Genomic DNA, 21990 nt, shown 5'->3' with positions numbered 1-21990 from the left:
AGGAGGGAAAGTTAGGATTGAGGAAACGGTTGATAGTTGGGTTTCACCGCGGTAATCTGTGATTCCAACAGGTCGTGGTACTGCGATAAATTAATCAGCTGGAGTTATGATGGCCTAAGGCTTATACGGCACGACTTACTAGGTACTGTAGGTTATTTTACACCGCATAAAGCCTCCCGTTCGGGCCGTTGCCAGGTACGCTGTCACCGTGCACTATCTTCGTTTCGAATTAATATGCAGGCAAGTACACGTCTTTCGAATAAAAACCATCGCCTTTTGAGGTTTGGTTGAAACAACACTGCATTCATTGCTTTACGTCACAGGTTTCTCTTAATCTTCCAAGTAGCCCATCTCGCCTCACCACCCATAAACCCCATCCTTGCGTATGAACTTCCCCACATCCGCATCTCTCTTCCCCTCAACAACAGCCAGCAGCCCCTCAGCACTCTCCTTCGGACTCTTCGCCCCCCTCGCAATCCTCTCCTGCACGCCCTTCTCCCCCGTGCCGCTCAAGCCCGTAACCACATACCCCGGACAAAACGACCAGACCTTCACGCCCTGATCGCCCAAGCGCGCGTAATCATACGCAGTCAGCATGTTCAGCCCCGCCTTGCTCATCATGTACGCTGCCACAGGTGCCTTGTAATAGGGGTTCTTAGGATCGAGCGTCTGGCTGATAGAGCCTAGACCCGAGGAGATGTTGATCATCTTCGCCTTGCTGGACTTCAATAAGAGCGGAGTGAAGGTCTCGCTGACGACGGCGGCGCCGATGGTGTTTGTCTCGAAGGATTCGCGGAGCTGGGCTCGCAGAGATGGGGCGTGGGATATGAGGCCTGCGTTGTTGATCAGGACGTCTACGCGGCCGAATTCTTTGGCGATGGTGGACGCGGCCGCGCTGATGGATGCGTCGTCTGTGACGTCGATAAGGACGAAGGAGATGGTGCCTTGAGGGTTTTTGGAGCTGATTTCCGATACGGCTTTCTCGCCTTTTTCGACGGAGCGCGCACCGATGATGGTGTGGTATGAGGGGATGGTTGCGAATAGAGAGGCGGTTTCAAATCCAATGCCTGCAGTTGCTCCTAATCACTGGTTAGATGACGCTCAATTCTAAGAGGGTGGGGGTTGTACCGGTGATGAGGATGATGGTCTTGTTGGAATCCATGATGGAGTTTGGTTTGATCTAAAGATATGGACTGATTGAAGCTCGTCCTGATTGAAGCTCGTCCTGATTGAAGCTCGTCCTGATTGAAGCTCGTCCTGATTGAAGCTCGTCCTGATTGAAGCTCGTACTGATTGAAGTTCCGAAATAGTCTGAAACAAGTCCGGAATCCCGAACGGAAACTGCTCTTATATAGGTACCTGGGTACATTCCAAAGCTCCGTCAGACAACATACGAAGTAGATTCTGCCCGGCAGTGAATCACGGCGCCATTCACTTAATCCCGATCCCCGCGGAGTCCACCCACAATGCCAAGCAGCTCGGCGGGGCGCGGTACTGTACGGAGTAATTGTTTGGTCTCATCTCGTGATAAGTGTGTTCTTGTGTGGTTAACTCTATTTTCAAAGCAACTTTAAACGAACGGGTGGCGTTCCGTCTCTAAGTCCGGCCCCTAAAGCCGGGTTTATTCTATATTAGCACGCAAAGCAAATGCATACCTTGTCATACTCATGTACCTACTTGAGGTAAATATCTCTTGATCTATTCTCTCTCAAACTCATTCAACATCGAGTTTCCTTACCTAGACGTCATTCAGATCCCTTCGCTTTCTATCTCACATCACAGCACACCACAGCACCTACTACCTTACCTCACCTGCCTTACGTCACGGAGTCCCAGCCATGTAGTCGATTCGATGAAACCCCATGCATGATGGGATGAGATGTTTACGGAGTAGGTTGGCTGTGGCCTAGTATCGAGAGAGAGAGTTTAACCTAATTGTAGTACAGTACAAGTGCGTGACAAAATCAAGATCGGGATTTCTAAACGAGTCTACTACAGTATCTTGGGTAGCAGATGGGAAAGGAGTTCTGCTTATTGGATTAACGGCGCCGTTTATTCAGTTGATCAATTAATTAAGCAAGTAAGCTAAGAGCGTGAGAATGCATTTGTACCTGACTTGAGAGCGAGGTACTGGGCACGTGTATGGAGTGAGCCCCTTGGAGACGAATGATGAATGGGATAAGGTGCTCATAGTGAGCAGGATGGCTTTCGGTGGAGAACCTGGATTCAAGTGGGAGGGAAATGGGATATAATGAACAAGGAAGTGGGAGAAGTGACCGAGGAAATAGGCACTCGCTCGTCGACCTTGCTCTCATACATACAGACAATCATTTCATTTATGTGTATCACTTCATAACTCCCGTTTCCCCCCTCCCTGATACCCAACCGTGATGGTATTTTCCCCGTCCCCACTCACCGACATACTCGCATATGACCCCTCCACCACCACCTTGACACCAGTATCCGTCTCCCCACCCGAGACGAGCCGCGAGTTCAAATAAACCGATACGCTCGAATTCGTCACCGGAACTGAGATCGTGCCATTATACCCATCCGGCGCACTGGCGCTCAGGAAAAAGACTCCTTGCGTCCAGGCGCTGTTGTCCCAGTAGACTGCGATGGGTCCTTGAGGGGTAGGAACCACGCCTTTAGCCCATTGCACGTCTCCCGGGATGGGCTTAATGTTGTAGGACGAGAAGCCAGGGCCGGTAGGCGTGACGCCCAAGACGTTATTGGTGAGCGCGGGCACGATGCCCGTGGACCAGCCATGGGCAAGCGAGGTGAACGCGCCTTCGTATTTCGAGCCATTGGGACCGATGCCTTCCCAGGCCGTGATTCCGGGTTCGTTGCTAGCCATCCAGCCGTACATTCTGCGGATCTGCTCGAGCGCTGAGGCGGCAGTCCGGTCTGGAAGCGCGCGGAGATTTCAAAGTACGAGATGAAGGCGTAGACGCGTTGGGAGTAGGATTCCGCAAGCACGTCGTTGTCGTAGAAGGCGTTTCCGTAGGGGCGCGCCATGGCGCTGGAGAGGTAGGAGAGGATGGAGGTTGCGGTCGTGTGGTTTGCTACGCTGCTGAGGATGCTGATGCTGTTGCCATCTTGGGCGTGGGTGGCGCAGGGAGAAGACCCGCAGGTGCCGTCCCAGAATGCACCGACAGACGTGTCGAAGAGCTCGCCATTCACAGCATCAGAAACGTTCTCGGCTCTTGCTGTCCAGCGTGATGCATCGTCATCGTGACTACCGAGGAAGGTCGCGATCGAAGCAGCGTGGTTGAGTGCGAGGACGTAGAGAACGTTGTAGTAGGTCACGGGACCGGTTCGAGGGAGGAACGCATAGTCGCCGTAACCAGCGGAGACTCCAAGTCCTTTCTGGAGAAGGCTGGTGGTGGTGTTTGTGATGGAGGGGTAGAATGTATCTAGAACCTTGACGATATTCGGGTAATAATTTGTGATGTACTCAGTGTCACCAGTGTACATGTAGAGATCATAACTACAAACGACCCACCACAAGGGATAATCAAGCAGTGGGAGCGTATAGTCTCTTCTAAAGAACCATCAGCTTTATTCATTCTGAAGATACTCCATGGAACTTACATGCTTGCTGGTGGGATCCAGCCGTCCGACCGCTGATGATCTCCAAGATCCGCAAGAACATTGCGGGCAGCCTGTGGAACATCATGACTCAAGTATGATGTTAGAGCAGAGACAGCTAAATCACCAACGTAAGGATCGCGATCCCGCTTAGCACCGTCGTGGATAACGAGCTTGCCGTCTAATGTCGGACTGTAAGCTCCTCGCGGTTCTGTATCATTCTCTCGGAACGTGTCGGTGCACATGTCATTAGTGTAAACGGAATCAAACCACCATTGATTCAACTGCTCATCAGAGCTCTGGAACCACCCGGTGAAGGTGTCTGGAGTACCAAGAAACCCTGTGAAATTCAAGCTCATCGAGGAAATGGAAACAGAGCCATAGGATGTCGTGTATGGAGCGTCTGCTGGGAGAGCATCCATGTAGATCTTTACATATCTATAGCCGTGAAGGCCATCAGCACAGACTTTTGTGCCCTCGAATTCGCAGCCATGAGTATCTGTCCAGGTGTACGGGTCTGATTCAACAGCAATCTAGGCGGTCACATGAGCATACAAGCAAACATTTCCCAGAGTCACTGACCTGATCAGATCCCGGAGTCGTCTTTTGTCCATCTTGCTGCGTCAAGTCAGACGTGCATTCTTGTCGATAACATATTTCAAGAGCTTACATTGTCTGATCGCGAGAAATCGCTCACGTTGGTCAGGTATTCAAGCGTTTCCGAGAACGCTAGTCTGATGCTAGGGATCCCTGGAGTCGAGTTGTACGCTCCTCCAAACTGTATAGAGAGGAATCCAACAACGTTCCTCCCGAAATCCACGACGATTGTAGGGATAGTATCCCCATCGTTCCTGGTCAAGGTTGTTACACCTTGTCCTGTCAGTAGACTATCCACATTTGTGATATTTCCCTGAGTGTAGTTGGAGACAATGGCCACTGGAGAGACAATATTTCTGGCTGGTGATTGCACGTATCTCTCCCAGTCATCTGGACGTTCCAAGCCAAGCGTGCCTTGATAAGATGATGAAGTGGCGGGATAACACTGAGCAATATATCCCCAGAATGAAACAAGAAACAAAGTGGAGCGCCACATGATGGCTACAAGAGAAAGTAGTAGTACTAGTTTCTTCCACGCTGACGACTCGCCAGCTCGTAGACCTTGTAGCGCCATGGTCGTATATATACACTTCGGCGACTGGTGTATAGTTCTCCGCAAACCATTCACGCCCTTGCTATGCCGAAGCGGCAGTTGGACCTCGCAGAGAGCGCCTCTTTCCTCGTTCGGTCTTACTACACATTTCCCGTCTGGGCTTCGAGTGTGATTTGACAACATATTCGCTACCACATGCGGGCATTCGGTGGTGTGGGGGAGTTGGAGGTAACAGAACGAACGCCACGAAGGCTCACGAGGGAGGTTGTGGTCGTTGGTTGCATAGCCGAAGTGGGAAAGGGATAGGGGTAGCCTGAACCGGAACTAGACTGTACACAATCAATCTATGGCCCTGCATCACGATAACGCATATATGGTTATGAAAAAGAAAGAAGCCTAGCAATAACTCGCCCGCCGACCACCTGGTAACAAACCATCAGATCTTGAAAACCCCGCAATTGTATAGTCTCGATCCGATGCATGTTTCCATCTTACACGGAGTGGCTTGGCCAGATACCCGAGCGGGACATCTACGCGCGACCACCTCCTCTTTCCGACCCTGTCTACTGCAGCCTGCAGGTGTATCTGTCTCTACGTTCCGGCCCTTTTCTTTCATAAACTTCACCTTCTCATATTGTATCCGCGCTCGAAATGTCCTTCCCCTCACTCTACTTCACGGCCTGCTGCTGTGACATGTCTTTACCCCGCTACTGTAGCGAAGCTTCAAAAATGTCAACGCCTTCATGTTGTATCGCATTACATTTTTCTGCGGAGTAGACCAATCCACTCTCGATGCATATTGGGAGCCTCGTATTAATAGTATGTAGTTTTCTGTCAGTATAACGGACATGCTTATTCTTCATATTTAATCGTCATTTTATCATGTTACTTTAGCACTTATGTAAACCCCTGTCCATCCCATGTCGTGTTGGTACAGTGAGTAATGTGCTCAATCAAACCGCAAGAACCCAACTCCTGATTTGGTTGGAATGAGAAAAGATGAGTGTTGTACAACATATTATTGAGCCAAAGCTGCTAAATAATGTCAAGCGGATCTGTAATTAAGACACGACTGGAGCCAAGGCAGAGAGGTCTTTTAGCCTTGCTTATATCTCGTACTCTGCAATCTCTTATTTCTTATTCCTCTAGAGGGTATCAGTGTTCAATTCGTTTCGAAGGGTTTGCTCACGTGATCAATACACATCCCTCAAAGATGCAAGTGGCAATAAGCTTTTATGTGAATAGAATATAGATTTGAATTTATCACTAGATATGTATTTCTAGGGTTTTAGCTGGTACTAAATACCCAGATAAGACTGGTTGAAAGAATACACGTGACTCAGTCTAATACTACTTGGTGTAATCTGAACTGATGACCTGGCATAGCTGATCATATGCCTAAGAAATACGTAAAATGTCACATCTACATCTGTGTCTACTAAGTACCTCGAAGTAGCTGTGAAGTTACATCAAGTGCGCCAGTATCCCAACGGCGCAGCCACAGCCACTTTACCAAGCCTCACTGGCTCGGGAGCTGCCTTGCCCCTCATTTTTAAATATACTCCATATATCAGTCGTATCTAGATTTTAATTTTCAAGTATCTGGAGAACTATCTATCTTTGCCACCGAAGATTAGTCTCACGCAACCTCCACCCAGAATGTCTACAACCTATGCACATATTCTGGCCGCAGCAGCCGACAATACTCGGCTCCTCGAAATTTTGTCAGAAACCGAACATGCAGTTTCAGCGCTTCAGCAAAACAACACTCATATAACCACACTGAAAAAAGAGGCTGTTCAAGAAGAATGGCTCCTTAAGAAGCGCTTGCAAACAGTAGCAAAGGAGTACAGAGAATACATGGAGTACCAAAACTCCCATCTAAAGCGTCTAGCCTACAAACTCGGAGGCAAGAAAGAGAAGTTCGAGGCCGAAGCATCCAAAGAAGAGCGCGAGTGGCTAGAAGCTGTCCAGAAAGAACTAAACGTCAAGAACTCACTAGAACAAATACGACTCAATCTCGCCGACGCAATAAAAACCAACACCGATCTCCACGCCCTGGCATTCTTACACAACTCAGCACAAGCAGAACTTGACGCGCTTTACAGATCCATATTCGATGGTCCTACACCAGACGTTATAGGTGAAGACGAAAAAGAAGCCGAAGTGACTGCAGCAGAAGGAAATTTCAACGCCATCCAACTCCGTCTCACTACCGAGAACAAAGCACACACCATCCTGCTTGACGCGCATAACTTTCTCATCCGCGCACAAGCTAAACTCGAAGATGCGCTCACCGCCGCGATGGCCGCCGCCTGGGGGGGCAGAAACAGAAATCACACTCTTAGGAAGAGCAACGCTTTGAGAAAAGCGCATTTGCATGTTTCTGAAGTCAAGATATTAATGAAGCAGGCGAGGAGGGTGCAACCGCTAGTGAAACCGATTCGGAAGATGGAAATCCCCGAGGTGCAATTTATGACTGATGTGGTATTTGATAATGTCTTTTTGAACCTGAATGCGAAGGAGCGGATTAGGGAAGCTCAGAGGATGTTGGGGTTGGCGAAGAAAAATTTGAAGCGGGAGCTGAATGCTGCGAAAGATAGATTTACGGTGACCCAGGGAGAGTTGGATGATGCGAGGGTGATTTGGGATGGGAAGAAAGAAGAATTACAGCAGATTAGGGCTGCAGCTTTTGATCGCGTTGCTAGTGATAGGAATGAGAGTTCTGCATTAGCGAATACTGAGAGCTTGGGGGGCAATGACTATATGAGTAGCATGATAGAGGAAGGAGCGCCTCCATGTTATGATTGCAAGCCTCTAGATTACTTAAATTAGCTATATAAAGTCCCAGCGTATCGACATTCCTCTTTTTACCTTTGGATTCCGCACTTTTAAACTGGTACGGGCTGGATTGGAAGTATCTTTCTTTGGCTTCAAGCCCATACTTATGTTATACACTTGATACCCTGGATATATCAACTTGAAATGAAAGTTGAGATCCGATGGAATGAGGTTTTATTGCATGACGAGAAAAACCGGACGATGCTCAGTTGTGTAAATATAGGGGCAGAGACTTTGGTTCTGGACTTATACATGCGGGGAATATCTCATATCGGCAGTGTATCTAACCTATCAAAGGTGAAACATATGTTCCCTAAGATGATGCTTTGATGCTTTCCGGGTTGTGAAAGACATCCTGCGGATCAATGATTCCCTTCAACTGCTCTAGCCTCGGCAAGTTCGACCTATAGTACGCCTGTTGTGGATTCGCCAGCTCAGGATCAACATAGCCAGCATAAGAACCCAAAGTGTTCGGCGGATACGCCGCAGCAATGATATCATTCATTTCTGTAATAAATGCCCGAGTCTTATCAGTGACTTTCAAGATATCCACACCATAAGTCTGAAAGTAGAAGAGGGCATCGCGGTGGCCGTAAGCTGTTGCATTCGCGGCAGGGTCGTTGGTTGCTCCACCTTCGAGATCAAAGATCGCGAACCAGATGAGCGTTCCTTTATTGACGGTATCCAGATTTTGGAAGAACCTGTCCACTGTGGCGTCAGGAATAAGATTATCTTTTGTGAAAGCCAGATTCTTCGAGTAGAATGCTGACGGAATAACACCACCAATGGTGAGTCCAACATTCTCAGCCCAGTTGCCGACAAGGCCCGCCCAGTCGTTGAATACGAGAACCGTGGAGTTACTATGGCTCGGAAAGACGGACTCGAGGCCGAGGGAGTCAAACTCTTCTTTAGTTCCAAAAAACGTTCCCGAGATTTCCATGCCAAGCTCAGAAAGCGTGACTTGGCTAGCCAGGTTCCTGCTTAATTTCGGGTCGGAAATCAAAGTCTGCCATGCCTTGAAGCGGCTTGTGAGATTTGCATATGGCCGGCCACTGAAGGTGTACGTGTACTGAACGGCGACCCCAGGCGCAGGGTGAGTCTCAACTTTGAAGTTTGTCACGATTCCAAAAGATGATCCAGCTCCTTTGATTGCCCAGAAGACGTCGTGGTTTTGGGTAGGTGAAGCGGTGATAACGGTGGCATTGGCAAGAACGACTTCCACTTCAACAACATGGTCCATGGCGGATCCCCACATGCGAGACATAGGTCCAAGACCTCCCATGGTTGCATGGCCTCCGATTCCAACATCCGGGCATGTGCCATGTGCGATAGCACGATTTCCAGCTGACAGGAGTCTGCTGGTAACATCTCCAAGCTTAGTGCCTGCTCCAATTGTTGCTTGCCAGGAGTTTGTGTCCATACTGAAGTCTTGAAAACTCTTCAGGTCCACGACCACTGTGTTCGTATCTCCTCCACCAAGTGCTACAAGCAAGTTAGCTATACCAGACAAAATTTATATGAAATGAGCATGAGGCAGATTTGAGCTGTGAATATATTTGATGAATTCCTAAGCTGGTGTTGGGATTCATACCATAGTTAGCATAGTTATGGCCTCCACCTCTAGCCTGAACTTTGAAATCCGATGTAACACATGCTACGATCGCTGCGACTTGATCGGCAGTCTGGGGATATGTAACGGCGATAGGCGTAACTGTGATATCGAGGTTGTAAGGATGCACGTCAAGAAGCTGATATAATGGTTTGGTAGGAAAGGCGACAAGATCTGCGTTTCCACCAACAGCTGAGAGGAGGCATTTCGCCTGGGGGCTTGATGCACTCTGTCCCATTTTGATGATCGATTATCGGTGGCGCTTGATAACAATCGTGTACTTGGAAGATATAGACAACTTGCCTTGGGGAGTGGAATATAGAGTAGCATAGCGAAGAACGGAGGACCGACTATTAGCACTCACAATTTACTTCGTCACAGGCTAGGCTTTTACGCCAAGAAGACCAAGGCAAGGGGGCCTTGCTGTGGTGCGTTTACCACCCTTCTTTACCCCCCTGCTATAGATTTCTTGGCGTAAGAGTTTGGCCTGTGACGAAGTTATACTTTCGCCTTCATTTAACAACAGCGACACGTACGATTCACAGCTCCGTGGCTGTGCAACTTGCCACTTGCCATTGGTAGATGCATCCAATCATAACGCTCCCAATCTGGGTAAAGCCAACATCTTACTTTGAAGTATATATCCGAGTGTATTGATTGGTGCCTCCGTTTAAAAGATCCTGGTTGGGTCATGGGCTTGTACTTCGTATAATGATGATGACGATTTTAACCTTTCGGATCGCCCGGAAATTCGCTAATAGACACGATTCTACTTCCTATAATTAGGGGATAATTAGAGAAAAAGGTAAAAAAATGAAGCCGGTTGATAGAGTTTGTCCCGATTTGAGGGATTTGGAACACATCTAGAGCAGCATAATATATACATAGCATTGCTCTAGCGCTGGTCTCTATACGCGGTACTCCGGCAAATACTTGATTCTCGAAGCCTGGATATATGACTCTCTATAAGCTTATTTCAGACGATATTCTTCTTCTTACTAGCTATGGAGGGTCTCTCTTTCAGCGAGTTTACAGCCTCCTAAGCCCTTTGCAAGATAGAGAGGCTAGGCTAGCGGCTACTACTATACTGCAACTCGCATTCTTCTTATAAAGCTAGTTATTCTAGAAATAAGCGTAACTTGACTTTAACCTGCGGCTTGGACTTAGAAGTAAAACTTGGGGAGGATCACTTAAGTAAGAAGGAGTATGGAGGCAATCTTGGCAGAGGGATGGGATCCCCTTTTTTAAGCGACCAGGGTAGGCCGTGGCCCCAAGTGCCGGCTTAGTAATTCGCTTTTACCCCTCCATTCCCCCTTTTCAAACGACCCGATATTAAGAATCAACGTTACTTATGTCGCTAATCTTTTCCTATAGCTCTTCATCCTCTACTAGCTTCCAGTCGAGTAATTCCGTCTTTGTGTTCTTATTTATTTAACCGCACGTAAGACAATTAAATCATCTAACTCTCACATCGTCTAGCAACTTTAGACAGTTCTTCGGTGGCTGCCAAATCCCAAACTGGGCCGACAGCCCCTAGCGAATCATTTATCCCACAATCAACCTCCAGACAACTAAGCATCAGCCAATCTAGCCCAAACTCCCTAACTTCGATTCAAACAACGTTTAGCCAACCAAGCCCAAGTCCATTAGCGGCTCCTGCAGCTTCTCAGCGAAGTTCTCGTGGTCTTTCGACGAGCGTCAAAGCAATAACAAGAGTCCTGATAGCTCTCACCATCATTGCCCTAGCTCTCGCTGTTCTATTCTACCTTCGTCGTAGCATACTCAACCAAAAAAGGGCGGAGGGCATGTGGAATGATGGGGTCCCCCGTTCCGAGCTCTCGACTTCCTCCAATGCCCATGAAATAATGACGAAAAACAATGTGCCTGAAATGGCTAGGGAAGACAGACGGATTTGGACACAGTCTGATTTATATGGTCAGCGAGCTGATGACATGAGGGTTGAAGGAGGACGCACAAATTTTGATACAAGCGATGTGGTTGCGCCATATGAGCTAGGCCCCAGCCAGCCATGGAGCAGTGTACTAAGAGAGAGATCTTGAATGAGCGTTGGAAACCTAATGAAATCTGAACATGTGTAAGAGAAGATCATCCTTGTACACTAGTGTAGATACTGCTGGGTTGTTCAAAGAAACGTTGCACTGTTGGTCGTCCAGCAAAGTCGACCACAGTCTTTGAATTCGAAGCACCGGGAAGGAACACTGTGCTTTTCTAACCTGGCAGCCCAAAATGTTTTCTCAACTCCTAAAATTTGTTCGAGACTCTTATTTGCCCTCCTTTTCTCCTGAGGTACTGCTCAAAAATTGTTTCGTAATATCCATCGTTTGTATAAGATGGCCAGTCCTGTCTGTCATTGAACTCCAAATCATGTCCGTTAAAATATTCCGAGACTTCGCCAAAGAACCACTAGGAACATTATTTCTAGCAATCATAAGGTTCATCAGCTTCTCCCATAACTGCGCTGATAGCGTGGTGATGATAAGCATATACATCGAAACCGTCGTTGCCGATTTTAGTGGCGTGTCGGCATCTACTCTCACCGGCTGTGAAATGTATGATCCTACTTCCAGCTTCGGCAGGATGACGGCCCAATCCCTTCCCACTTGAGGCGGGAGCGAGTGCTCGATGCACGCTTGCATCATTTGGAAGATTGATGTGTAGATTTCTGTGAGACGGGAGTGACATGCAAAAACCATAGACACCGTTGCTTCGTCCACGTTCGAGAACATCCCTGACGGTGGTTTTAAATCGTTCTTTGTGAATTGATGCTCCAGGTGCGAGAATTGTTGGTTATTTGACGATGTGAATTGAGCGCTTAGTTGGGTGGGATCTATTGAGGAAAAGCTCGAGCTTGTTTCCCACCCCAAAAGAGAGATCGACCCCAAAGTATCAATAAACTCGTGAGTAAGACAAAACAGATCATCGATAGCTAAGATCCTCTTTTCGCGTGAGCCGCAAAAGCGGATCGTATCCATGGATGGTAGTTTCTCGGCACATTCGGACAGCGAAATGCTAAGATCTCCTAATCTCCGAGCATGAGATGGAGAGGATTTCAAGTTGTCGTTTAAAATATGAGGATGCGTTTTTGTATGGGGGTTGAGACTTTGGCTGGGAGTTGTGAGCTGGAAGTCGACTGAGTTACAACGAGCTAGTGGGCTATCGAATGCAAGATCAGGCCAGAACACGTCTTGCATATTGCTGGAATTGCTTTGTGAGGGGTCCCACTCTCGATGCACTACTCCTAAACCAAGGATGTTATTAAGAGTACTTTTTAACTTGAACTGAATGAAATGCTCACCTTGTCCGTCGTGAATATATGTTTTTGAATCTGGAGAGACGGCCCAGTCTATACTATTCGTATTGGTATACATCTCAATCTTTTGTGTATCCGGCATTGACATGGACGCAATAGTGTGCTGTAGTTCACTCCAGTCACAAGTAGTGTCCTGTCCTCGGGGCTTCACAGAGACTCGAGGCGCGCGAGCTTCAAAGCGGCATATAGTCTTCAATTTCAAACACCTGTCACATCTCCTCTGCCCTTTCTGTCTAACACATCGGAGTTTCTGCGAGTGGCAACGAGTGCAGGCCGAACGAGTTTTCTTGAGAGCATTGCTTGATTGGCCGGGTGGAGCGACAGTCAGCACCGAAGCCGAAGCCACAGGTATTGTTGTGAAAAGATCCATGTATAAGAGAGATTTTGAATATTTAGATGGTAGAAACAGGGGAAGGATGCGAGAGGAGCTTATAAAGCATGACATGCACTAAGGCAGGACCGGTGTTTGCCCTGCATGTTCGGCGTTTGGTGTGGGGCTTCCCGCTGGACTTATACTATACTGTCCATTGTTCACACCAGTATAATTTCGTAAGTGATTATTATAACTAGTATATAAGTTCGTATGGGTAGACTTAATTGTCAGTCAAAAGCAAGTGAAAAGGAGACACAATGGTTTCTTTCTCTGCTATCCGGACTTCCAATTCCCTCATCAAATCCACCTTTCCAGCCGGTCTCGTCGCCGTCTTCATTGGAGCTACAAATGGAATTGGTGAAGTAAGCCTCAAAACCTTTGCAAAGTATACACACCAGCCTCGCGCCTATTTCATCGGCCGTTCTCAAGATGCCGGAGACCGTATTGCAGCAGAGTGCAAGGCATTGAACCCCGGTGGCGAGTACATCTTCAAGAAAGCAGACGTGAGCTTGATCCGAGTCGTAGACGAGGTGTGCGAGGAGATTAAAAGGAAGGAGAAAAGCTTGAATATCCTGTTCTTGAGTGCTGGAGTCTTAAGCATGGATCACAGTGGTATATTACACCCTGTGGCGTGGTAGACGGCTATTTCCAAGAGCAACTTGCTAAGTCATGAATATAGAAACATCCGAACATGTCCACTTACTGGCATCATTGAACTACTATTCCCGCATGCGTTTTATCCGTAATCTGCTCCCGCTTCTTAAAAATGCCGACACCCTCCGTCGCGTTGTTACTGTTGGAGGGGGCGGCAAAGAAGGTCCCCTGGATACGACCGATCTCCCTGCCCTCCGCGTTCCACTTCCCCAGATTCGCGGTCATCTCTGCTCGTTGATAACTCTGGGTCTTGAAACTGTAGCAACGACGGCTCCGGGAGTCAGTTTCGTGCATGATTATCCGGGCACGGTATTAGAGACAGCGCTTTGGAGAGGTAAAGGAGGACCTCCGCAAGCAGCAATTGACACTCTGGTGCCCATTGAAGAGAGTGGGGAGAGGCATGTTTATCTAGCGACGAGTGCAAAATACCCATCCTTGGTGAAGGAGAATGCTGCAGTACAATTAGGAGATGTAGATAGCGTGGCACTTGACACTAGGGGGAAATTGGGTGGTGGGTTATATTCGATCGGATGGGACTGCGAGAGTGTAGCTCCATTGGAGCTGTTGGCCGAGTTCAGAGAGAAGGATATGGTAAAAGCTGTCTGGCAGCATACAGAGAGTGAATTCACACGTATCGGTGAGCTTAATCGGGGACTGTAATTGTGGATAGCAAGATATCTGTTTCTACTTTAGTCTAGTACCGCACAGAAACAAGGTCTACAATGCCGGTGTTATTCTGATCCTTTGTAGCATAGTTGCGAACTCGAGCCTCTAGATGGAACAGACCTAATCGGAATCCTAGTCTAAGGAGGTTACTATATAAGCACGTTTTAATCATGTCTTCAGCTAAAGTTAAGCCACTAGGATAGAGGATAGTAGTTTCGATAAAAGGGTTAGAAGTAGAAGCGTTGCTAGCATTGCCACGGTAGGGTGTTTAATCTATAATCTTGTAGAAGAGTAATTCTCCCTCCTATAAGACGAAATTAGCATCTACCTCTAGCCTATTAATATACGGCTTAATAAGGATGCCTTTATAGTTAGTCCCAAGCTGCTTGATTTTTTGTACTGCATGGTATAACTTGTTTGGTTAACTGCTTTGCTCACGCTAAATAAGTGGGGACCCATATAGGGCTTTACTATTAAGCGGTAGCGGATCTCTTTTTTGACCTTTTTCTAGTATAATACCTTATAGATGCAAAGAGCTATTAACCTTTTAGAATTGTGTACCTAGAGCCTTGCGCATCTTGTGTTTATTATGTGCGAATTCTAATGCTGCCACATGTTTAGTTTAAAGACTAAGTCTTTCTGCAGCTTTAGCAGCCGGTATTATTTATCGCTGGCCTAAATATTATTATTCCGTCTAGTTTTATATCTTTTAATGCATCCAAGATTCTCGAAGGCAGCTTTCGTACTTGAGTTCACCACTCTTCGTCATTGATTGGTTAATGTAAGTAGAGAACCTCGATAAATAGGGTCCCTACTCATTTAGTCTTCCCTGTTAGCTTACTGTGTTCCTCTTTATCACATACATATATGTTTACTCTTCGGCCGACATCAGGAATCATAATTGTCTCGAAAACGAAAATGGAGGAAAAGACAAGACATAGGGAAGGGAATGCATTTTGTTCTTTACTTAGGGAGCAAGATCAATTTGTCGGCGTTTCTACTGAATACTTGCCTCCTCAGAACTGTTGATTACTCGTAGGGCACAGTGTTGGTTCTAGGGAAAAGGATCTTGAATCAACTGCTGTTCTACAGTGGAAGTACACTGTATATATAGGGCCTTCAGGCCCTATTCCATAGGTTATGCATTCCATAGACTATTGCATACCTAAGCTATTGCATTCCAACATACAGGAATGCTATATTACCGACATCGACCCGAGAATATATGACGGTCTGTCATCGTCGAACGGGCCACCTCTGTACTTCAATACACTCGTACCACTTCCTCATCAGAAACGTATGTGTAGTGGCAAGTTATGACTGAATTGAAAGACAACACTTTAACCAGCTACTCTTACGGAGATGGCCATACGAAACGCCGAGCGCTGGAAGAGCCTGACTTTGTCGGCAGTGAAAATCAGACGACAAAACGACGCAAGATACCAGGAACAACAAGTCTAATCGACACACGGACTGCCATCTCTCTCACCACAGGCAGTTACAAATCATCCGTTCTAGAAATACCGTATCTCACTGATACTATTTCACAGCTCAGCTCAAAATTAAGCTTGATAGTAGAGGTGGTTGTCGCGGGCAAGAGCATCGCTGTAGCCACTGCATTTTCGGCAGCTCCAGTGCAAGAAAGAACCGCATCTAAGGCAGCTGCAGCTCAAATGACTCCTATGGAAATGATGGCTTGGACAGCATTTACTGACGGAACCTGTCATCTGCCTGAAATCGATTGGGACAGTTGTCTTTCGCCTGCGCCCACGTCTCTCAAGTCACTCAAAATCGCACATCGCCGTGCAGAAGTGTTGTTTCTAGGGGTAATAACTTGAATTGACTACTGTTCTACAGTGGGAAGTATGCTGTATATATAGGGCTCTTCAAGCCCTATTTCTAAGCTTTGCCACCTGCTTAGAAATAGCTATTTCTAAGCTTCGCCACAGGCTTTATAAGCTTTGCCACTTGCCACTTACAGGCTACAACAAGAAGCTCTAAATCAACTATACAAAACCGACCGAGCACACGAAGGTCATATTGTCTGGATAATTCAAAATCGCATCGAATTTTTGCCTCTTATTAAAGCCATGGCTCGTGTGATTGGATCAGAGAGAAATCTTGTTGGTGGGCGTGAGGGATGGAGCCCAACTGAGTTTGCAGATCTACAATCAATCAACAAGATACTTTCTACGTCAGAACAGATATGCCAAGGACGTGGCAAAACGGTGCTTTCATCTGATATTCCAGGGGCCATGAATGCATTACGAATCAAACGGCGCCATCTTCAAGCATCGACATCAAAATAGAATTCCGTGGAGCTATGAAACATGGATTGGAATTTTAGGGCCATATAGTATTGCGAATGGGAAATTCTGCGAGAAATGATGCGACTGCTTTCTGTTACCTGGGGATCATCGAAGCGCAACCTAATTTACAGAGACTCATCATCACTCGCCATCCCCGGTATGCGATAACACCGAAGCTACCCAACCACATAATCCTTTGCACAACAAGCTATAGTTGGCTCCTGCTTTTGTGGTTGTTCCTACTGACGTATCGACTGGAGAGATGTGCGACTGCGACCAGCTCTAACGTCATCGTAGTCCTACTTATTAGGCTATCACCGGGGTTGCAAACTTCACTGTTCTAATTAATCATGTGGACCATCTCTCTCACACAAACACCACATTGGGGTGGCAGGACAAGTGGGGATGACGAGGAGAGGGATGCTGCATGGCTCAAGCACTAACTACCCATAACGACTAGTAATCACATAAGAGATGCCTCATAATTCATGTCTATCTATATTTTAAGTTAGAATTTGCAGGTGGTTTCTAACAACGTAGGATAAGACTGACCAAACGCTTGAACTAAAGTTTTGTCTCTTTATATAGCCTATTACGCAGCAGCTTTAGACTTCCTCTTATATTTTTTCTTCTTCGGAAAGTACGAAACCTCTTCCTCCGCTGGTGGCATGGATTCAGCCTCGGGTATCTTAATGGCTCCTGGGGAACCGGGCTTAACTACACTCTTGGCGATCTCTCTGCTTAAGGAGTCGGAATCCTTAGAGGATGGCCTTCCACAGTTGTAAGAACCATTAAACAGAGATCTGACATCTAGCTTAGACCTATTATTAGAACCTTCATCGTCGTTGCTAGGATTATAGTTTGCATATTTGGACTAGAAGCCTCTTTAAATCGTGAAATCATCCCCACCTATTCAGCATATAAGTAATGGTTTAGAATGGGATAGACTAGGTGAGTTTCTTACCAAGAACTCTAATGCCGATGAAGCTTTTACAGGTTTTGGAGCCTTTTATAAGAATATCTAGTTGTCTGGTTAATTGTTCCCGCTAGGCGCGATTTTCCTCAGATTCGCCAGCAATGCAAGTCACAAGGTCGGCTGGCATAGAAGTAACAGTTACAGGAGAAAAGATATCGTAAAGAGGAGAGATAAGCTTAGATTCAATAACTTTAATAGCAATATCGTCGACGAAACGTTTCAGAGCAGCCTATTCATCACATAGATCGGTTGGCTAGGGGGCCTATAGAGGGGGCGAGAAAAAAAGAAGGGAAGAGGTAATCTTATAGTAAGCCTCTATATAATCCAAAGCTTCGAAATATATAAAGCGGTTCATATCAGGTTCTATACGTTACACGAGAGCTGCCACAAGCGGGCGGAAATCTTTATAGTCAGTGGCAAGATACACCGAATCAAGAGAGGAGACATAGAAGAAATCCTTTATAATTCTTATATATTCATCCTCGCTTTATTTATTCCGGACCTTTTAAAGAGCCTTGGTAAAATAATAGTTATAGGTAATTAGATAGCTTTTCTAATATAGTATTAGCAGTTCAGTGCTTTTTTCGTTCAGAGTTCTTAATAGCTGGTTCAGAGCAGACTTAAAGATCTTTTAGAAAAGTGCTTTAGAGGTTGCAGCATTAGCGATATAGGTGGTTATAAGATTAAGGAATACTTTAGCGGCTTTCCAGACTTTTTCAATATGCTTCCAGGTAATCATTTCCTAAGGAGATGATTATTCTAGGAATAAATCTACTACTATCATAGAATTAAAGGTTCCTGGCAGCTCTTAACTCTTAGTCCTCTGCATTAGGTGCTATATGTGATCTATAAATTCTTCTCTTATAGTTGCAGTCACGCCTTTAGGAATAGCAGTCTTGTTTAGAGAGTCTATAATCTTATGGCAGTGACTTCGTCTAGCTATGCATTTCGCGAAGTCTAGGTTAAGATTCTATACTACGGCCCGTATGCGCTTTTAATAGCCGGGTTCAGACTCTGCATCCCTAAAGAACGGATCGTTATATGTGCTATTAATAGAAGCTTTAATTAGAGAGTGGAATAATTAACTAATATGAAGTAGATAGAGTTGTTATTTATTTAAGGTCGCTTAAGATTCTCCTAGCTTATCTAGCCAACTGCGGCAGGCTTTGGATTTGGATTCGATTTTATCGATTAAGCTAGGTAGTTTAGTAGCAATTTATCCGAGAAGTACCTTACTAAGCCTTTTCCGTAACGTGTCAACGCCTAGGAGCGAGCGGGACAGATTCTCCTATATCCCTTGAGCGAAGAATTCTTCCTCCTTGATATCGCGATTAGCTAATAACTATACTCCTGTCTCGGAGTTTATGTTTTTTAAAACATGCCATCCAAGACGAAACTCGACGTCTTAGTTCCTTGCAAGGGAGATATATATGGCTTCACTTCCAGAACTAGGGATTAGAGTATCCGGCTTTATAATAACACCCAGCGTGCGATTACCTGTTTTATTAATAGCACAGGCAAGCTTTAAAACGATCTGGTTGGCGTAGTCGTTCTTAGCCGAGACCACCGCGAGAATAATGCTTCTAGGTTCCTTTATATAAGCCTTAACAACGTCTTATACCAGCTTGACATCGGAAGCGGATTGCTATTTCGTTTCGGAGTGGATAAGTCCGAGCAGGTCCATAATAGTTAAGTGAGGCCGATCGGGACCTGAGACCTTAACACAAAGGAGGTCCTTCAAGAAAGCTTTACTATGCATTAAGATTGCTATAGCTGCTTTCGCGTTCTTAATTAGTGCTAAAAGCCTATTAAAGCCATCTAGCTTCTCGTGAAAGCTACTAAGGGAGAGCTGCTTGGATTCGCTATAAGAGTGATACAAGACGATTAATATAGTTACTATTAAAACTATATGCCTCCTAGGATTATTACCTCTAGAAGGACACGTAGACTAGATAGGGACATAGTTAGGGAAGTGGGTTAAAGGGGTTATATTAGCTTAAAGGAGGAAAGCTACTATAGAGGTAAAGACGAGGTTCTTATAACCTTATATGCATCTCTTAGCAGCCGCGTCACCTAATACTATAAGGGCTGTATTTCTAATACTCCTTTATAGCTCTTACTATAGCATCTCCTTCTATTTCCCTTCTTTCACTTTTCTAAAATAAAAGCAACTACTAACTACTAATCCATTATAACTTCTAGCTGCTCTAAGAATCCTCTAAATGTAACTTAACTAAAGGGTTTAGTAAAACTATCTATAAGTATCTCTAATATTAGTAAGTATAAGACTTTTATCTTCTCTTTTTTAACTAGATCTTAGATATAGTAGTAGTATATATTAATATGCTTTAATTATTTATAAAGGTAGAGATTCTAGACTAAAGCTAGAGCGCCTTAGTTATTCCTATATATATTAACCGCTTTACTATTACTTCTAATATACTCTAGCATCCTTAAGTCTCTAAAGATCTACGCTATCTATTAACTCTATATAGTATATATTACTTAGGTAATATACTCTAATTTATAGCTTAACTTAGCTACTAATCTTTACTTCTTTAATATCTAAAAGAATAGTCCTCTATAAAAGACCCTAACTCCTCTAGAAACACTTTTCTAATTAGACTTATCACTTATCTAATTAGCATCTATAAATATTATAAAGTGGTTTATATCTCTTCTAGGACTATAGTATAGCTTTTACTTAATAGTTAACCAAAGGTATCTTATTAACTCTTTTAATACTATTTCATAGTAGATTACTAGATCACTTATATATTATACTAGGCATCTTAAAACAAATGCTATATTGGGTCTAGTAAAGATTATTACATATATTAGACTTTTAATTATCCTCTAATATTAAGTTATATCTATTCTTTTATTATTCTTATTTGCTAGCTAAAGATTATTATAGCTATTAGCTAATATTAGTTTACTTCTATATTTTGCTATAGTAATTCTAAAACCTATAAGAATCTTATTAAGATAGTGCTCTTAATTAAGATAAATAGTTCTATACTTTTAGTTATAAGTAATCCTTACGCCTAATATCTTAGAAATCTCTTCTAGAGGCTTAGCATTAAACTAGTATAAAAGCATATTAAAAAACCAGTTAATATTATATTACTTTTCTATAGTAGTAGTAATATTATTAATATAAACTAGAAGATACACCTTTTATATATAATAGATAAAAAGATATAAGTTAGCTAGATTTTATTTAAACTTATATATCTAGATAAGGTAGCTTTATAGTAAGAGATTCCAATCTTATCCTGCTTATTTTAGACTATAAAGGCTCTATAGAAGTCTTAAGCATTTCCTAGTTACTACTTTAACGCCTTATAGTAGAGCTATATAGATTACTTTCTTAAGATGTAATTCTATAAAAGTATTCTTAATATTAAACTAAGAGCACTATAGGTTGCACTTTATAATTATAGCTATAAAGATATAAAGTATATCTATCTAGACTATTAGAGTAAACGTCTTAGTATAGTCTTTTCTATACTTTTAAGTAAAACTATATACTATAAGTTAAGTCTTAAAGCGCTTAATCTTATTATTAATAGTTTTCTTAATATTAAATACCTATTTTATAGAAACTAAGTTTACTTCTCTAAGAAGTATAAACTCCTCTTAAGTGCTATTCTAGATTAGAGTCTTAATCTCTTTCTATATTACTATATCCTATTCTTTTATATGCTTACTCTTTATTGCTTTCTTATATATATAAGAGATATAAATCCTCTATTTAACTAAAGCAGGCAGTGTAGTTTTAGATAAATAGTTATATATTTTATAAAGTAGAGCATAGAATATCTAAAAGATCTTCTCCTTTCTCTTACTTCTACTAGTAATTAGTAATAGGATAGTAATAAAGCATTTTTTAATCTTAGGTGATTCCTCTATATCTAGGCAGTTTAATAAATCTAGGAGTAATAATATAACTATAATGCAGACTCTTTTAGCTATCCTTTCTTTACTTTCCTCTCTAGAGTTACTTCTCTTTCTAGTTTAAAAGAAGAAGTAGAGCATTTTAGCTTAATCTTTCTTAAGTTTCTTTTTTATATATTTTACTCTATCCTCTTAAGACTTACTTAGAAGAGGCTTTATATAACCTAAGATAGTCTTAGAAAGGTTACTCTTATAATTAACTTTACTTTCTAAGATAGTCTTAAGAAGATCGCTTCTCTAGTTTTTTATATTAACTAGAATAGTCTTAAGAAGCTCAACTTTCTCTATAGGGTCTTCTAGGATTAATAGAAGATCTGGTTAGTGCTTAATAAATAGTATTATTACTACTAGCTTTAAGGTTTTCTAGGGTTCCTATTTAATAGACTTCTTAGCTAGTTAGCTTTATAGTTTATAATTAAGTAGGTCTAAGAATATTTCTTATCCTATAACTCCACTTAGCAGATTTCATAGCTGGAGTTCTAAATCTCCCCTCTTTATTAACTTGTAGAAGATAATAGAGCTTAATCTTT

General features: G+C 44.0%; 7 protein-coding genes across 7 annotated transcripts; 2 read left to right on the top strand and 5 right to left on the bottom strand.

Annotated features, from left to right (window-relative positions):
* Positions 1–357: 357 nt before the first annotated feature.
* Positions 358–1162, bottom strand: tropE_4 (Short-chain dehydrogenase/reductase; the record flags this gene model as incomplete). The annotated part of the gene is made up of 2 exons (XM_031151118.1): positions 358–1079; positions 1129–1162. The coding sequence occupies 2 exons, from the start codon at positions 1160–1162 to the stop codon at positions 358–360; spliced, it is 756 nt and encodes a 251-aa protein (XP_031004615.1).
* A 1188-nt stretch (positions 1163–2350) lies between these two features.
* Positions 2351–4762, bottom strand: LHYA1_G006177 (uncharacterized protein; the record flags this gene model as incomplete). Its single annotated transcript, XM_031151117.1, has 5 exons — positions 2351–2870; positions 2936–3544; positions 3595–4124; positions 4174–4209; positions 4262–4762. The coding sequence occupies 5 exons, from the start codon at positions 4760–4762 to the stop codon at positions 2351–2353; spliced, it is 2196 nt and encodes a 731-aa protein (XP_031004618.1).
* A 1638-nt stretch (positions 4763–6400) lies between these two features.
* On the top strand, positions 6401–7576 carry LHYA1_G006176 (uncharacterized protein; the record flags this gene model as incomplete). Its single annotated transcript, XM_031151116.1, has 1 exon — positions 6401–7576. The coding sequence occupies one exon, from the start codon at positions 6401–6403 to the stop codon at positions 7574–7576; it is 1176 nt and encodes a 391-aa protein (XP_031004617.1).
* Positions 7577–7895: 319 nt separating this feature from the next.
* Positions 7896–9429, bottom strand: LHYA1_G006175 (Berberine bridge enzyme-like protein; the record flags this gene model as incomplete). Its single annotated transcript, XM_031151115.1, has 2 exons — positions 7896–9064; positions 9174–9429. The coding sequence occupies 2 exons, from the start codon at positions 9427–9429 to the stop codon at positions 7896–7898; spliced, it is 1425 nt and encodes a 474-aa protein (XP_031004620.1).
* Positions 9430–13152: 3723 nt separating this feature from the next.
* andH_0 (Oxidoreductase) lies at positions 13153–14209 on the top strand (the record flags this gene model as incomplete). The annotated part of the gene is made up of 2 exons (XM_031151114.1): positions 13153–13507; positions 13575–14209. 2 exons carry the CDS (start codon positions 13153–13155, stop codon positions 14207–14209), a joined length of 990 nt encoding a protein of 329 aa, XP_031004619.1.
* Positions 14210–17116: 2907 nt separating this feature from the next.
* Positions 17117–17947, bottom strand: LHYA1_G006173 (uncharacterized protein; the record flags this gene model as incomplete). The annotated part of the gene is made up of 4 exons (XM_031151113.1): positions 17117–17398; positions 17489–17530; positions 17613–17729; positions 17870–17947. The coding sequence occupies 4 exons, from the start codon at positions 17945–17947 to the stop codon at positions 17117–17119; spliced, it is 519 nt and encodes a 172-aa protein (XP_031004622.1).
* A 958-nt stretch (positions 17948–18905) lies between these two features.
* On the bottom strand, positions 18906–19132 carry LHYA1_G006172 (uncharacterized protein; the record flags this gene model as incomplete). The annotated part of the gene is made up of 2 exons (XM_031151112.1): positions 18906–19083; positions 19110–19132. 2 exons carry the CDS (start codon positions 19130–19132, stop codon positions 18906–18908), a joined length of 201 nt encoding a protein of 66 aa, XP_031004621.1.
* Between the last annotated feature and the right edge of the window lie 2858 nt (positions 19133–21990).

Source organism: Lachnellula hyalina (genome assembly GCF_007821495.1).
Source record: "Lachnellula hyalina strain CBS 185.66 chromosome Unknown contig00084, whole genome shotgun sequence".
NCBI lineage: Eukaryota > Fungi > Ascomycota > Leotiomycetes > Helotiales > Lachnaceae > Lachnellula > Lachnellula hyalina.
This window is presented reverse-complemented; position numbering and strand designations above follow the sequence as displayed.